Raw genomic sequence first — 17,209 nt, 5'->3', positions numbered from 1 at the left:
TGGAGCCTCACCACCACCCCAGCCGTGTCTGGTAGGGTGAGGTGGATGTGGCTGGTGGGGAGGGGATGGTTGGTAGTGTAAGGGTGTGGCCGGTGGGGAGGGTATGGTAGGTGGGGTGTGGCTGGTGGGGAGGGTATGGTAGGTGGGGTGTTTGTGTGTGTGTGGCTGTAGGTTTAGTTCCGTCCTCACCCCATCACCTGTTGCACTGTTCCGGAGGATCAGCCCCGTCACCAGTCACGATATGTCATGCGATCCAGAACTCCGTCACATTTCAGAGGACAGGGACCCTATCACCCCGTCACACTGTGATGGGGGAACCTGAGCCCCATCACTCGTCACACTGTGATGGGGAACCTGAACCCCGTCACCCGTCACACCGTACCAGGGGACCTGAACCCCGTCACCCGTCACACCGCACCAGGGGACCTGAACCCCGTCACCCGTCACACCGAGCCAAGGAAGGAGGGTAGTGCAGCAAGGAGACCGCCTCCCCAGTCAGTCTCCGTGTCGCCAGGTGGGCACGTGACCTGCCCTACAACGTGGAGGTAATACCCCGAGGAACTGTTGGTAAACAACTGGTGCCAACAGCAGAACAGAGGTGAGGCGCCTGAGTCAACCCGTCTGGTGGGGGTTCCCGTGTCTGATTCCAGCGTCCCTCAAACAACACAGGGTTCCTGGAAGTTAGAGTTTATCATCAACTTCTTTGACGCACTCATACACACACACGCGCGCGCGTGTGCGTATATCCCTGAAGAGCGTTGTGGTCTTTAACGTACTGGAAAAGACAATCAGGAAGAGAATGAAAGACTTTTCTGGGAGGGGAAGAATATTCGAGAGAGAGAGAGAGAGAGAGAGAGAGAGAGAGAGAGAGAGAGAGAGAGAGAGAGAGAGAGAGAGAGAGAGAGAGAGAGACGTTCAGATATCATACTTCCAGCCTTATAAGTTCAACAGATGATGTATATAAGGTGACGACAGCGCGTAATGAGAGGGACTCGTTACTATACTCATGAATAAACATAGCTTCCTCGTACGAATTAGCAACAGGTTCCAGAATATAGAATGATAGACAGAATGTGAAACGGGAGTTCTGATGTGAAGTGTTTATGTATGCGACGGACCAGAATTCTAAATGGCCCATCTTGAGACTCCAGTAGAAAGACTTTACCCAGAACTAGTGTCAGAGGATCTTTGTATAATACCAAAGTCAGTTGCTGTAGAGGACTGTGACACCCTTGTTCATACTAATCACCTGCTGAACTGAACGTTCAGCTCACTCATTAAGTCACAGAAAAGCCATTTCATGTGTCGAAATTCCTCGAGCCTTTTGCCGTCGTAGCGAGTCATGTTTCGCGGGGAGGAAGGTGGGACATGGGTGCAACGCGCACGTCGCTGTATGTGACCAGTGTCACCAGTTGGGTCACTCGTGTGTCAGGTAGCACGTCTCTCTCTCTCTCTCTCTAGGACGAGTGTAAGAGCTAGAGCAGTTCGTCAGTATACAGTCAGAAGGGAATGAGAAACACGAATGGGAACAACTGGTGAGTTATTGAAGTGGGAACTTGACCTCTTGGTTGAAATCCGTCCCAGATGAAGCTGGGACGCGATGATTATGTAATGCAGGGAGGCAGCTGAGAGGGATAGTCTGATACGTCAGGCAAGACGAGTGGCGAGCCCTTCACGCTAGCCCTGCCCTTTTGGCTAAATCTCCTAGTAGGTAGGAGGTACATACTCTCTCTCTCTCTCTCTCTCTCTCTCTCTCTCTCTCTCTCAGGTCGTGAGGCAAAGCTCTTGGGCCTTAAGGAGGTCATATTTCGTACCATGTAACCTCATAGAAATGATCAGAACATATTGCTCAGGTTATTCTTATTCCTCGGGAGTCAGACGTGGCGAGGCCACTTTAGTGTATAACCCATAAGGAGGCACCTCAGCTGCACTCAACACGCCATCCAGGACTCGAGCGAATGGCCTAGGAAGTGATAAGGCAGAGCAACGTCCACTTGACCACGACGGCACCACACGGCGTCAGTAGGACCCATATTAATCCCTGAGAGAGGGAACGCTCTCACCTTACTAGTCTTGAAGGTCGTCTGGGGAGGTAAAGTGTGGTACTGCTGGTCATGAAGGTCGTCTGGGGAGGTAAAGTGTGGTACTACTGGTCATGAAGGTCGTCTGGGGAGGTAAAGTGTGGTGCTACCAGTCCTGAAGGTCGTCTGGGGAGGTGTAGTGTCGTATTACTAGTGCCGGGGATCGTCTGGGGAGATGAAGTGTGGTGTATAATATCCCAGCCAGGAATCTTGAACAGGTACTTAATATACATTACCAAGACAGATGAGAAACATGCCTGGATCAGATATGTAAATATTCAAAAGAAAACATGACCTGTGACTGAAATCAGTCCCAGATGACCCTAGAACCAATGATTATGAACAGTGATGCAGATGACAGCGGAGGAGACCACAGTTTTAGGAATCAATTAATGTGTGCAGTGAGCGTAACGTTATGTGCCATATTACATTGCTGCTGGAGGAGTTGACGTGATGACCTGCTGTGTGTGATCTATGCTCATGTGACGAGTCAGGTGGGAGGTGTGAGGCTGGTTGCCAGGGAGGAGGCATAACGCTGGCTGGGGGTCGTGTGGTCACTTGAGAGTGGCAGTGTGAGAGACCCAAGCTTATCTTAATGACTCTCTCGTTACTTCACCAACTCTGGTGTTTCTGATGTTGTCGTGATGGTGTTGAGCGATGCAGAAGGAGAGGGAGGAACCATCATTATGGTGAGGATTAACAGATGGGTTCGGAAACATGAGGAACATCAACAGTGCTTTACACGTAAATGCAGACGTGATGTAGCCCCGGCTGCGTTACTGCGGGGGTTTAGGCGAGATCAGGTGAATGATGAAGGTGGTGAAGGCAAACGTGGCAGGAGTCCCGCGGCGCGGGTGAAGGTGTAGGTGTGGCAGGGGTCCCCGTGAAAGAGAGGCGACGCCATGGTCTTGTGGTGTAACTATAGGAAAGGTGGCGTGCTAAAGTCCTGAAGGTTGTGCAGCAGAAGGGAAGAGGAACTGTTCGCGTCCCATGGCTGTCACTAGTACAGTAGAAGGGAGGCAGTTGTCGAGGTTCACAGTTCGGAAAGTGCACAGTGGTTGCTGGGTTTGTTCTCTTGTGCTGCGGGGGCAGAAGTGTAACCGAATTCCTACTGGAAATTCGGTTCGAAGACAGCGTTAACAATGTCCCACGGGGGCCCTGCTGAAGAAGGCCATGGGAGATGAGACATTACAGAGCTCCTGCCGGAGGGTAATGAGCCAGGAGTCACAGGGTGGACTTTTGAGGGCCAAGGTCGCCTTACTGTCTGAAAGCCAGTGAACTGACTGACCTGACACATTGGTAAATACGAGGCAGACTGGGTCGATCGACCACATGGATGGCGTTGATCGTGTTGACGGGAGCTGGAGGGCTCATTACTGTCGGCTCCTCAGGAATTAACGGAGGCTTATTGATTGACGGAAATCTGACACAGGTGGACTCCTTATTGTAAAGGTTAGTGTTATCGACCTGCTCGGGGCCTTGGCCTGTGATCTTCCCGAAGTCACCTGATGTTGGATTATAATGGGTTGGGTGTCGAGCAGGTTATGGGAGCATTACTTCATCATATCCATGTGGGCTGAGTTAGTTGTGGCAGTGCAATGACGTAACCAACACTCCATGATGATGATTAGCTTTGCAGCGTCGCCAAGAGGAGGCAGATAGCGAAGCTAAAGTATTATTCGCCAGTTTAAATACCAGGGCAAGGCATTATGGGCAATCGATAAGACTTGAGTGTTAGTGGGTGCTCGTACTGCGTGTCTAAGTGCTATTGTATTGGCGAGGACTGAGAGAGGTGCAGAAACAAGAATATCAAACAACGCATTGTTTTACTGACTGATGACAAGGTGATGAGCTGGTGCATTTGGTGCGGGATTACGGTAAGGAGAAGAGGACAGGTGAGGTAAGTTGATATGAGGTGGTAGGATTCCAGCGGCGCTTTCATAGATGTCAGAAATTCAGCAGGCATTCCGTTTGAGAGGTGATACGGTTGCCGGATCTCGTGAGACTTCTGCAGGAGAAAGAGGCATGCCAAGGGACTAAGTTAGTGAACGGCTATCGTTAGTGCTTTGTGCTACTAGGAGGCATGGTCAAAGATTGTGTATTTGAAACTGCTTCTCGAGACGGGACGTGGAAACGTCCTACGCGAGTCTTGCCGAAGGAGGCGTGAAAGATGAGGCACCTCAGAGCCCTGCCGGGATGGATAGGTCAGGAGTCACGTGGTGAGCTGCTACTGACGGACTCCTGGAGTTATGAATCTAAAGTCACATAACCAAGGTTATTCCGGGACCAGACTGGTGTACTTGTGGGCTGAGGCAAGTTAACTGCTTCCCTTACTGTCTTTAGTGATGCCCGAATATTTATGATAACAGTCGGGTCATCCACGCCGATAGTGTTAATTGTGCTGGCGTCATCACCAAGCTCATTGAAGCTGTTCCATTTGGTTTTGAGAGGAGGTCAGGAAAGGTCATTCGTCATAACTGTCAACTGTGACAGCGGCCCAGGTGACCAGATGGGAATGTGATTTGACCAGCCAACACTCGAGAGCGGAAGGGGTTTACGGCCAACGACACTGCGAGTGGATAGAATTATGCAAATACTGTAAGTGCGAGGCGCGTTAGAGAGATGGGCTGAGGGTTATATGTATTCCGAGCATAGACACTAGTACGAGAGAGGGTAGGTCAGTATGAGAGCCAGTGAAGAGATGGTGACCAAAGGCGGAGGAAGACATTTTGCCGGGAATCGGTATTGTGACGGTGATCAATGCTGGAGAGAGAGAGAGAGAGAGAGAGAGAGAGAGAGAGAGAGAGAGAGAGAGAGAGAGAGAGAGAGAGAGAGAGAGAGAGAGAGAGAGAGAGAGAGAGCTGGTGTGTTAGCAGGTGCACAACCCCTCTGTTATCTTTGTTATCGGGCGTTACTACCCAGACGGGGTGGTGGTAAGGGGTCGTGGGGAGTACCTTCCAGGGTCACCATTGATAAGGCCATGCCTGAGTCTAGATGTGTATCCTTATCACCACTGGAGATGTACGGTCGTCCACCACTGGAGATGTACGGCCGTCCACCACTGGAGATGTACGGCCGTCCACCACTGCAAATGTACGGCGGTCCACCTCGAGGGATATGCGGCAGTCCACTATTTTGCCGATGTTTCATGAATCAAGAACCGTACAAACTCTCCCTCCGCTCGAGGGCGGCTTAGGCATTCGAGATGGTCGGTAATCATCGATTTGGTCGACACAAGAGCCTGGGCGATAAACGGGTTGGTACGCACCTTCAACCTGATGACCGATACCCTTGACGGCTGCACCTACCAGGTGGGAGTATGGGGACGACTCTGCCACTGATATCAGCCTCCACAGCACCGCTCGCAACCACACTGGGTCCTACATAGAATACAGAGGCCACGAAGGGTCTTTTGTCACACTCGAGCAACCAATAATCGTGAGATGTTACGAAGCTGCTGCGTTGCACTGGCTTACAACCTCACCACGTAGTAAACCCATTAACTGTCAAACGTTGTCCCATTTCTGGCATAACATCTTTTTTTATTCTCTCACAAACTGTGACCATAATGTTACAATGTGTGTCCATATCTCGAGCCACACACTTTACAGTTGACATGATTCATACATCTAGACAGGCCAGAGCGCCTGCCTATCTTTAATCCAACAGTGACAACATCTTTTAGTCTACTGATCTTGTTACCTTCCCCATACACATGTTGGACGAGAGATACATTGTTATGGAAAATAGATATGCTGGAGCCTATTAGCACTCGTCTTCTTGCTTCAGATACATCTCTTACTTCGTCTCTGTTTAGAGGTTTTAAGCTTCGAATTAACACGTTAGTTTTGTTTTCAACATCCTCTTTATCTCATGTAACTTATGCCCAAAGCATCAACTCGATCATGCTCCAGGAGGTCTACGTTCGAGGGAATCCAAGACAGTTTGAATTCAGTCCCTTTTTACCAGAATTGTTCACATATTTGTATCTGGCTTCAGAGACCAGCTTGTTTCATTCTGATCTCAGGATATTTAGGGCAAGTAGTGAGGAGAGCGGATCAGAAATAATCAAAGTGTTTCTGGTTGTGGCTTCTGCAATCTTTAAGAGCGTGAGTATGGCGGAGAATTCGGTTTTGTGAGGCAGATGTCCTTTGTTCATTCCACCATTTCGTCCCTCACAACAGTGGGGCTGGGTCACGCAGGCAACACCCACGGCCTTGCCAGTGGCAGAGTTGCGGGAGACGACAATATAGATTTTCTTTGTGTTGAAGGAGAGGAGTATGAATGGGTACTTTCTGAAGTGGTTGGGTAAGTATGGTAATGTCAGTGGGAGTTATCCCACTACCAGAATAACCCCTGTCCCAACCACTGGGTACGCCGTCAGTCACCAGCAGGCTGCCTCCCCATTTAGTCAAACCACTGTGGTCTACCTCCCTCACCGTGTTATAGCCTTACTACATAATCAGTGTGTATTGTCCCTCCACGCTTTCGGACCTGGCTGCTAATTCAATAAATTGTTTATCATTATTATTATTATTATTATTATTATTATTATTATTATTATTATTATTATTATTACTATTATTATCATTATTATCACTATTACTATCATTATTATTACTATTATTATTATTATTATTATTATTATTATTATTATTATTATTATCATCATCATCATTATCATTATCATTTACATTTCCGTTGTTGATATTCCTTTGTGGTTTATGGATCAGGTCAGCCAGCCGTCAGCCAAACAGACCGGATGTGTGCACACAAAACTAACTATACAATTTCGGAAGTTGGATTATCATCAACACTGAAATACGATCGTCAGCGGCTTTCCAATATGGCTTATGAATCGTAAGAGGTCATACTTCAACCCGCTTCACAGTCAAGATGACCTTGAGCACGACGGTTCTACTATATAGATGGCTGGTTGGTCTTTCACTTGACCTTTAAGGGTTATGTTAAAGGCCAGGTCTTGGTCAAGGGTCAGTATGTAGTGGACCATTTCACGATGACCCTGGTCTAGCCCAGACTTAACAATGGGACTTGGGGAACACACAGGTGAGTTAGCTACCCGGGGAACACATTATCATTACAATAAATAATTTATAGTCGTTTATCCATAGGTTAAGCCTGCCCATAGGTTTAACCTGTCCATGGGTTTAGCTTGGTTTAGCTTTCCAATAAGCTTAAAGCTTCATGAACTGCTCATTCCGGAAGAGAAGATAATTTAGCAGAACCACCCTCCACTCCCACCCACCCAACCCAAACCCTGCTTGGATACCCATCAATAATTCTATAATTGTCTAACTCACGTTCGCCCGGTGTCTATAATGTGTTACCCACGCCATAGCCAGCGGCGAGGGCACTGACCTACCCCTCTGTCGCTGGTGTGCGTGAGGGAGGAAGAGGAGAGGAGAGGAGAGAGAAGGAGAGGAGAGGAGCGAGGAGAGGAGAGAGGAACCTGCTATACCATGGTGTTAGTGACACTCAGTGTGGAGGTTGGGGTGTGGGGGGTGAGAGTAGGTCATTCTGGTGGGCGGGAGGGATCCGACCCCTGGATTGGCCCGCGAATCGTCACCACAAGCGGCGCCCCCTCCCCCTCCTCTCTCTCTCTCTCTCTCTCTCTCTCTCTCTCTCTCTCTCTCTCTCTCTCTCTCTCAAGTAACTAGTGACTTCCAAGGCTACTCAGGGAGAAAGTTTAGTTAATGTTAACAAACCCAATTGTTGTGTTACGAAATATGCATACATAAAGTGAATGTATATGAGTTGTAAAACACTCTCTCTCTCTCTCTGTCTCTGTCTCTCTCTCTCTCTCTCTCTCTCTCTCTCTCTCTCTCTCTCTCTCTCTCTCTCTCTCTATCTATCTATCTATCTCACCGTAACACACAAATGATAAGTGACTGACAGAGAGAGAGAGAGAGAGAGAGAGAGAGAGAGAGAGAGAGAGAGAGAGAGAGAGAGAGAGAGAGAGAGAGAGAGAGAGAGAGACGCACAGACAGTGAGAAGACTGACAGAGAGAGGCAGACGGACAGATAGACGAACAGAGAGACAGCGAGACAGAGAGACCGAGAGACGGACACACAGATAGACAAAGGAAACAAAGAGACAGACGGACGGAAGGACGGAGGGAGGGAGGGAGCAACACCTCGTGTGTGTGTACATCAACCAGTAAGGCGGGGCGACGGTACACGACCGTGCGCTTCCGCACGTACACACACATACACACACCGGCCGGGCCGCCCGGCGCCCAGCCACGCATAGTGAAAGGCAAGAAACTGTCCCAGGCGCGCGCGTGTGCGCTCCCTGCACACCACCACCACCACCCGTGACACATTGGCTCGAAATCTCCTCTCTTTGAAAGCACAGACAGACGAAGTTGAACTTTTTAAACACATAAATGAATACTGACTTTTTTGGGGGGTTTGTTTCGCGTACCAGCCATGGCATGTTCAAATCCCCATTCCCCCCCACCTTTTCCCCTTCCCCTCCCCCACATCACGTCCTTGATGTTGTAGACACACGCCTCCTGGTCCTCTTAATCCCCCCCCCCCTTCCCACGCAACCAGCTGACTCAGATTTAGAAAACGGGGAATGAGCGGCCCGGGTTCTGTGTCATCCCGCAGGTAAAAGGCAACACTGCGCGCGCATTTGCCTCGTCATAATATACTGATTCCCATCAACTGAGGAAAAACGAGCCGATGAATTATACACCCGAGAGTAGCAAACGTGACGTGATCTGAATAGGATCACGTCCTAATTCCCCTTAATTTCACGTCCCGATGGCTGCTTGGCGTACAGAGTGGAGTTTGATCGCTTGATATGTTATAAATGTTGGGTTCGTGTCTCCTGCCACGTAGGATCCACACAAGGACACGGGGAGAGGTAAAATAGCCGTCCAAATGACATTAGTTTGTTCTGCCATAAGAACGCACCAACAGGTTTATGGATCACGGATATGTGTGTGTGTATGTGTGTGTGTGTGTGTGTGTGTGTGTGTGTGTGTGTGTACAGGGGGATATCAAATGCATTGTCAATTGCTGCAGGCGGCGTCTGAAGGCCTGGGCTTTGGGAAAGGATTTGTCACACGTTTAATTATATTAATTCCTAGTGTTGTCTGGTGGACGGTGGATATGGTTATTAGTTCCTCTTCTTGCACAGTTTATGGTCAGTTTTGTGAGCGCGTCTCCTCCCCATCGCTGTTCCCAGCTACTAAACACTTGTTTCTTAATGTTTATCTGCTTAAGTACGAGCTTTGAGGAAGAAGTTACGTCTCGCGACAACCCTGGAGCACGTCCTATATAAGGGTATTAAATAACTTCTTTTTTTGGCCCGTAACGCCGTGTTCAAGGCCCGTTACGTCGTGCTCAAGGCCCGTTACGTCGTGTTCAAGGCCCGTTACGTCGTGTTCAAGGCCCGTTACGTCGTGTTCAAGGCCCGTTACGTCGTGTTCAAGGCCCGTTACGTCGTGCTCAAGGCCCGTTACGTCGTGTTCAAGGCCCGTTACGTAATGCCTTTCCCCATGCCACAGCCTATGGCCTGGTAAGGAGAGAGATTATACTAACAAAATTGAAGGATAGAAATGTTTCTATTCATTGGGATGGATGGCTTTCCCAGTGGTTGGTAAGACCCACTTATTACACACAGTGATACAAAGACATAATCAAGTGGTAGAATTATCAGTCACTGCGTAATGGCGGGTGTTGGCGACGTGAGTCGATGGTATTTTGTTTGTCTTTGTTGGGTACTGGTGAGCTATGGAGACTGATTCGGGGTTGGCACGCCCACTAGCGCGTCCACGCCCTCGCCCGCCCACTGCCACGCCACGGCCCCGTTCAGTTACCACGTCCGCACCCGCCCACTAGTACGCCCGTGTTCACCCACTAGCACGCTCACGTCCACACAGTGGAATGCACACACCTGCCCACTGGCACACGCCTTCCTAGTGGTACGCTTACTCGTACTACATCCACTACCACTCCCCCCCCCCCCCGCAACACACACACACACACACACACACACACACACAACTTCCCCCTCCCGCGCGTCCTTACACACGTTCACAAGTATACATTATATATATATATCGATCCTCGCGCATTGTCCCTGCTACTTAATGCTGTGCAGCTCTCTCTCTCTCTCTCTCTCTCTCTCTCTCTCTCTCTCTCTCTCTCTCTCTCTCTCTCTCTCTCTCTCTCTCTCTCTCTCTCTCTCTCTCTCACGAGACCAACGGGGGCTTCCGAGGGAAAGCGCGTCCTGCTCTCTCCCCCTCTTTGCCAAAGTGCCTTGTGTCCCAGCTGGGTTGTATGTATGGATGTACCTGGTGGTCATCACGTAGCGCGCAACGCTCGTCCTTGTCGATGCTGACATGGGTCTCGACGACGATGTCTCCCCATGGTCTCTCTATTTTTTTCATTTTTCGTCATATTTTTTGTTTGGAAGTCCTTGTGGGCAGCCAGCCGGCCACCATATACGACGAACTTAATGGAGGACATTTTAAACATTTGAACACACTCTCCGATTTCGATGAACGAGGCAGGCAACGAAGGAGGAGGAGGGCGAAGGTCTAGTGTTTGTTTTTCTTCATTTTTCTTTTCTTTTCTCTTCTTTTTCTTTTCTTTTTACTTTTTTTTTGTTTACGTTGATGACGCGTTCGCATCCACACCGTCCCCGAGACTGGCAACAGTGGAACCAGTTTGAAGGGAGGCGCGCGATCGCAAGTGGCCGCGGGAGTCTTCGGAAGGGAGAGAGAGAGAGAGAGGAGAGGGTCGGTGACCCAGGACGATGGGAAGGAAATCATGACGAACAAAAGAAGGAAGAAAGAAGACTAAGATAGAAGAAGAAAGAAAGAAGAAGAAGGAAGATGAAAGAAAAAATAAGGAAAAAAGAAGGAAAAAGAAGGGAGTAGGCAGAAGAAGAAGAAGAAGGAAGAAAAAGGAAGAAGAAGGAAAAAAGAAGGAAAAAGAAGAAGGAAGTAGGAAGGAGAAGAAAGAAAGAAAGAAAGAAGAAGGAAGAAGGAGGAAGAAGAGTGTTAATCGTGATCTCCCCTCCTCCTTCCCTTCCCTCCCTCCCTTCTCAGGGTTAAAGTTCGACCCAGAGTGGCACGATGTTGGACGGCATCTAAGATAGCCTCCCACTGAGCGCCATTGTGATCCAATCTTTGATGGTCATCGCCTGGAAGTTAGGTCATTATACCCGACCATTGAAGGAGTCTCGGGAAAAAGTATTCTCTCTCTCTCTCTCTCTCTCTCTCTCTCTCTCTCTCTCTCTCTCTCTCTCTCTCTCTCTCTCTCCCCTAACTCCCTTCGTCGTGTGTGTGTGTGTGTGTGTGTGTGTGTGTGTGTGTGCAGAGAGCTGTTCTCTGGAAGGTGGGAGCGACCAAGACCCACGCGTTAATTACAACCCATCCAGAGAACTTAATCCAAACATGACGTAACGCGACTTTCATTAGATCCTCAACGAAACCTGACGAAAGTTCGGGAGTTTGTTCGGTGGGATTTTGGGAGTACGTAATGAGTAAGGCAAGGGGCCTTCCCTAGAGGTCTGAACACGTACGTAGACATTGTATTCTTGTCTAAAGTTAAACAGACATATTTCTGATGTCTGTTTTACCTATTGGAAGGAGAGGAATTACCCTGGTGCACCAGGCGAGGGGGGAGTGGGTACTGGTGTTGCTGTAGTGAGGAGAAATTAAATGACGAAACGACATTTAGTCACTTTAAAGAAGACATTCAGGATACATGCTTGCAGACCAACGTTTTCACCGTGAAGGAAACGTTCTTGGAAAAACGTTCGTCGAAGCCTTAACTAACGTGCGCACGGCTGTGAATATCATGCATTATAAAATCATGAGTAGGATTCATTCGCGCATGATTTTTCTCCATGGCTCCAGACATCTGGGGAATATATATATATGGACTGTATATAAGACCAAGGTTTTCGTAGGACCAAAACTAAACCAGGAACAGGTTTAAAGAATAACAGTTTTATATCAATCATGTTTAAGGAAACATTCCTCTTAATTTCATAGATAAGACCCACTAATCTTATCTGGGACTTGGCTTTTGTCCTCACTGGACTTACTTCAAAGTGAAGAATATATATATATATATATATATATATATATGATGGTTGTAGTCAGTTGTAGCGCTGACGAGGAGGGGTGAGTGTTGTGGGTAAGGTTGCCGTACCCCAGACATTTACCCCCCCCACCCCACACACCGCCCCACCAAGATGAACATGACAGTGGTAATGATGGTGACATCGGCCCTCCCACCCCACACCTCCACACCCCCACACCCCCACACCCCAGCAGTTTATGGCCCAGCCACAAATAGCGACGAGTAAAGTGCCGGGAGTCACACTGTCTCCTCTCTCTCTCTCTCTCTCTCTCTCTCTCTCTCTCTCTCTCTCTCTCTCTCTCTCTCTCTCTCTCTCTCTGCGTCTGTTGAGGCTGACAATTGGCGTCTGTCATGTACCCCGCCACTCTCTAGGGGGGGAGGAGGAGTTGGTACCTTTATACACACAGCCCCCAGCATCGCGTCCCTAGGTCTGTCTGGGGGGAGGTAGAGTATAGTGCTTTCACCCCAGCATCATCTGGAGGGCAGCTCCACCCCAGTTTTTTTTTTTTTTGGGAAGGAGGGGTGTACAGTGTCTTCACCCCCCACCCCAAACCTCAACATTGTCTAGGGGAGAGACATCTCCACCCCAAGGGCAACATGTAGGGTAAGATACCTCCACCCCAAACATTGTCTGGGGGAGGTAACTTTATCCCAACCATCTCCTGAGTGAGGAACCTGCACCCCAGCAACGCCGCCTAGGGGAGGAACCTTCACCCCCAGCAGAACCTGGGGAGAAACATCCACCCCAGCACCATCTAGGGGAGGAACCTTCACCCCAGCAGAACCTGGGGAGAAACATCCACTCGAGCACCATCTAGGGGAGAAACCTTCACCCCAGCAGAACCTGGGGAAGAACCTTCACCCCAGCAGAACCTGGGGGAGGAACCTTCACCCCAGCAGAACCTGGGGAGGCTCCTGCACCCCAGCAGGGACGTCCAGCTCCATCCTCCATCCATCCCTGCTCCCCAGTAATCGGTGGTCTCCCAAGAGCGATACTCCCCAGATACCAACAGATTCCCCCAGAAACCCCAGATATTAAGACTAGGGCGCCTTTTGGGAGTACCTGAGGCGTAACGCTGATTGGCTATCGCGCATGAGTCGTAGGGGATCAGCGTGACGCTGATTGGCTTTCATGCGCAGAGGCGCAGGGCAGGAGCATGACGCTGATTCGCTACTGCACACAAGGCGGCCAGGGATTAGCATGGACCTGATTGGCTACTGATGTGAGTCTCCAGGGATTAGCGCAGACCTGATTGCCTACTGAGCTGAGGCTCCGCGGATGAGCGCAACACTGATTGGCTGACTGGTGCTAAGATGTCACATGGCTCCAGGTGTATATTTGTTATTTATTTCAGTAATCTGTGTCTCTTTACTGCCGGATTTTATTCACTTTGGCTCCTGCCATGTAAGTCGGTATCTCTATAGCTAAGTTCTTAGTTCTCACAGCAGTGGCAAAATCTTGCATCTCTCGCTTATTTCTCTAAGGTTCTGGGTGATATTTTTTTAGTCTTAGGTGATCATTACTCCACTAGTAGTGGAGGTAGCACTTCCAGTGGTGTCTAGGTGGGTTGTGTTGAGAGGCATCAGCTGAGGTAGGTGGGTAGGTGGGTGGGTTGTGGTGGTGAGAGGCATCAGCTGAGGTAGGTGGGTAGGTGTCTGGGTGGGTTGTGGTGAGAGGCATCAGCTGAGGTAGGTGGGTAGGTGGGTGGGTGGTGGTGGTGAGAGGCATCAGCCGAGGTAGGTGGGTGGGTAGTGGTGGTGAAAGGCATGGGCTGAATCAGGTGGTCGAGGCAGAGGACACTACGCAGTGAGGGAGGAGGAGGAGGAGGAGGATAAGCCCCACAACCTGCGGACGGAGGCGAAACGCCAGTCATTGTAACCTTGCTATTACGTCTGTCTTTGTTTATGTTCCTATGACCAGCCACCTACCCTCCCCTCCTCCTTCCCTCCCTCGCCTGGTGCGCAGGCACCAACCCTCCCCTCCTCCCTCCCTCCCTCCCTCGCCTGGTGCGCAGGCACCAACCCTCCCCTCCTCCCTCCCTCCCTCCCTCGCCTGGTGCGCAGGCACCAACCCTCCCCTCCTCCCTCCCTCCCTCCCTCGCCTGGTGCGCAGGCACCAACCCTCCCCTCCTCCCTCCCTCCCTCCCTCGCCTGGTGCGCAGGCACCAACCCTCCCCTCCTCCCTCCCTCCCTCCCTAGCCTGGTGCGCAGGCACCAACCCTCCCCTCCTCCCTCCCTACAGATCACTAGGCCAGTTCACAGGTCACTAGTGACGAATACAGATGACCAGGTCAACACACACACACACACACACACACACACACACATTATCAAGAGGTCAATAAAAGTAATGATGAGGTCAATACACAGATCAGCATCACACAGGTCATGAGGGCCAGATAACAGCATCGCGATAAGGATAACGGTTATCAGTTACGAACGCGTCCGCTCGTCTGTTAACTACTGCTTGTTTCAGAAGGTCACGCGTGACGTAGTACACTCCCGACCGGGACAATACTGCAGTACATGAGGGTTGGGGGTTCGACCCTGGCATACCTCAGCTGTAATGCGCTTCGAGAGCGTAGTGGGGGGTTATGTGACGTGGTCAAAGCAGAGGGATAGTTTACATGATCCACTGTATTCATACTGATGTCACTAACACACAAGAGGGACATGAGGTCTGTAATCTAGTGGGTCCAGAGATGTCGCACCCTCATATCTTTCCCTCACTTCTTTCCTTTAACGTAGCTTTCCCACCCCCTCCTCACACTATGATTCTCTTTCCCTCAAGACCCCTTTCCCTCTACACCACCACCCTTCAAGACCAGCTCCCTTTAAGGAAACCTTCTTTCCTTGACTAGGAGACACTCATAACACCTCATGTCTCATAATGTTGCCTCCAGCACGCGTTTGCTTCGGATGTCACACCCCTTTCAAGCCAAGTTCCCTCCTAACACCAACTGGTTCATAACATCTCACACACACCACCTCCTTTCTAACCCCTCTCCCTCTCTCCCTCCCACCACCTACGAACACCACTTCTTCCTAACAAGTCTCTTACAGAACCATCTAACACTACCTCTTCAACAACCCCTATCATCTTCTAACACCTCCTAACATGACTTGGCCTCTACCGCACGCCTAACACCGACTCGTTGTGTTCCACTTAATTGCGACGGTCTTCAGCCGTCGGCTTTGGGCGTTTTTACGTCCCAGTAGGCTGGTCAGGTCCCAGAGCTCTCATGTAAATCATAACATAGCTGTTGTTGGCAAGGTCAGCTCGCTCACTTAAGTAGCTTCTCGTGGTGGTGGGGAGGGGGTGTTTATGAAGAGCAAAGTGTCGCTGGGAGTTAACAACGAGGAGGCGTCGACGTCATCCCCAGGTCCAAGCGGTGGTTTGGAGTGGATCAGGAGTAACTACCAGTACTGGGCTACATCCCCGGTGGGTGTTGCAAAGGGGGAACGAGGGTGAGTGGGCATATGACTCTCTTTGTGGCGTAATATTTTTTTCTCTTCTTCTCATCCCAAAAGTTCTTCTTGTGTTGTGGTTAAAGATGAATGACTAGGCATTGGAAGGCAAAGGTGACGTGGGAGAAAAGAATTAGACGAAGCTCCGGACTCGACGAAGAATGTAGAGGTTGTAGCTTGATATCATGATTGTAGCGACGTACACATGTTACCCTCAGCTTAATTCCTCATCCAGAGGTACAAACTGGAGGGACTTGGGGTCCTGGTTAGGACAGTAGAAGATGGGATACGGTTAGAAGCAGGGTTGGACTCAACAACTTGGTGGGGGAAGGGGACCTAAAGGAGACAATAGACGCTGGGATTACAGTTGGCAGCGTGGCTGATCTAAACGAGCAGGAGGCTTTGGTGTGGTTGGCGATGGTCCAGTGTTGGAGACGGACGCGTGGGGTTACAGAGTGTGTGTGTGTGTGTGTGTGTGTGTGTGTGTGTGTGTGTGTGTGTGTGTGTGTGTGTGTGTGTGTAGTACAGACAAGTTGCTGATGTTTCAAATTTGGTAAAGAGCTTCCTCGCACCCCCACTCCCACCCAAACTGTGGCTGTCCTTCCTCCCTAATTATGACATTGGTTAAGGACGCACTCCCAGTCATAAACAATTAGGGACAGACGGAGTGAGGGATAAAGACAGAACGAAAGAGAAGTGTAGAGACTGGTTGTCGTGGAGAAAGAGATACATAGAAAACACAGGAAGAGAGACGAATGCGCTGTTGTTAATGTAATTAAAAACTTCTCATTAACTAATAACATCTACCTCATATTCCCTCCCTGATCTAAGTCATATTTCCTCTAATCACACGAGTCTAATGAGGCTGTAGTGGTCTGTATACACATTAGCATAATCCTCCAAGTCCCTCTCAGATATCATGAACGTGTTTGGCCTTTCTCGCTGACCTCCAGATGTGGTAATGAACCATTGTGCAGCAGCCTTGGGCGCCTAGACCGATCCTCCCTTCCCTTCCCTCGGGGCAACATCGTGTTATACAACCTCACTACCCCACAGGAATCCGGCCAGAATTGATGATGGCTGTTGTCTGGGCTCACCTTACCTGACCCGGTCGCTCACGAGGGAGGAAGAAGGTGGTGTGTGTCATTCACAAGACCTGAGGGTACCAGTTCGATGATGCCAGCTCGCCCTCTGGTGTCTGTCAGTCTGCCACGATCACTCCCACCTGACCTCAGTTTCCCAGCGTGGCTACAAGTCCAGAGTGGCCAGAGTGAAGACGGCGCAAAGGTCAGTTGGGTCCTGACCTTTGTCTTATTGCTGGGACCTTTTGCTCAGCCTGCCTGGCAGCGATGGAGAGAGAGAGAGAGAGAGAGAGAGAGAGAGAGAGAGAGAGAGAGAGAGAGAGAGAGAGAGAGAGGCGTAGACTCACCCACCTAGCGAGTGGCTACGACAAGACGTAGCCAAAATAGCAGATCTAGCGAGAGAGAGAGAGAGAGAGAGAGAGAGAGAGAGAGAGAGAGAGAGAGAGAGAGA

General features: G+C 49.9%; 1 protein-coding gene across 2 annotated transcripts in view; it reads left to right on the top strand.

Annotated features, from left to right (window-relative positions):
• The window catches only part of LOC139759947 (uncharacterized), a 193,363-nt gene that overhangs the window by 120,466 nt on the left and 55,688 nt on the right, over positions 1 to 17,209 (top strand). The window contains exon 3 of one of the 2 annotated variants that reach the window (XM_071682609.1): positions 16,733 to 16,963. The exons of the other annotated variant lie outside the window; for it this stretch is intronic. Within the exon in view, the coding sequence (XP_071538710.1) occupies positions 16,850 to 16,963 (114 nt within the window). The 5' untranslated portion in view covers positions 16,733 to 16,849. The remainder of the gene's footprint in view (positions 1 to 16,732; positions 16,964 to 17,209) is intronic. 2 annotated transcript variants of the gene reach the window in all.

The sequence above is a fragment of the Panulirus ornatus genome, chromosome 34 (assembly GCF_036320965.1).
Source record: "Panulirus ornatus isolate Po-2019 chromosome 34, ASM3632096v1, whole genome shotgun sequence".
NCBI classification, from domain to species: domain Eukaryota; kingdom Metazoa; phylum Arthropoda; class Malacostraca; order Decapoda; family Palinuridae; genus Panulirus; species Panulirus ornatus.
This window is presented reverse-complemented; position numbering and strand designations above follow the sequence as displayed.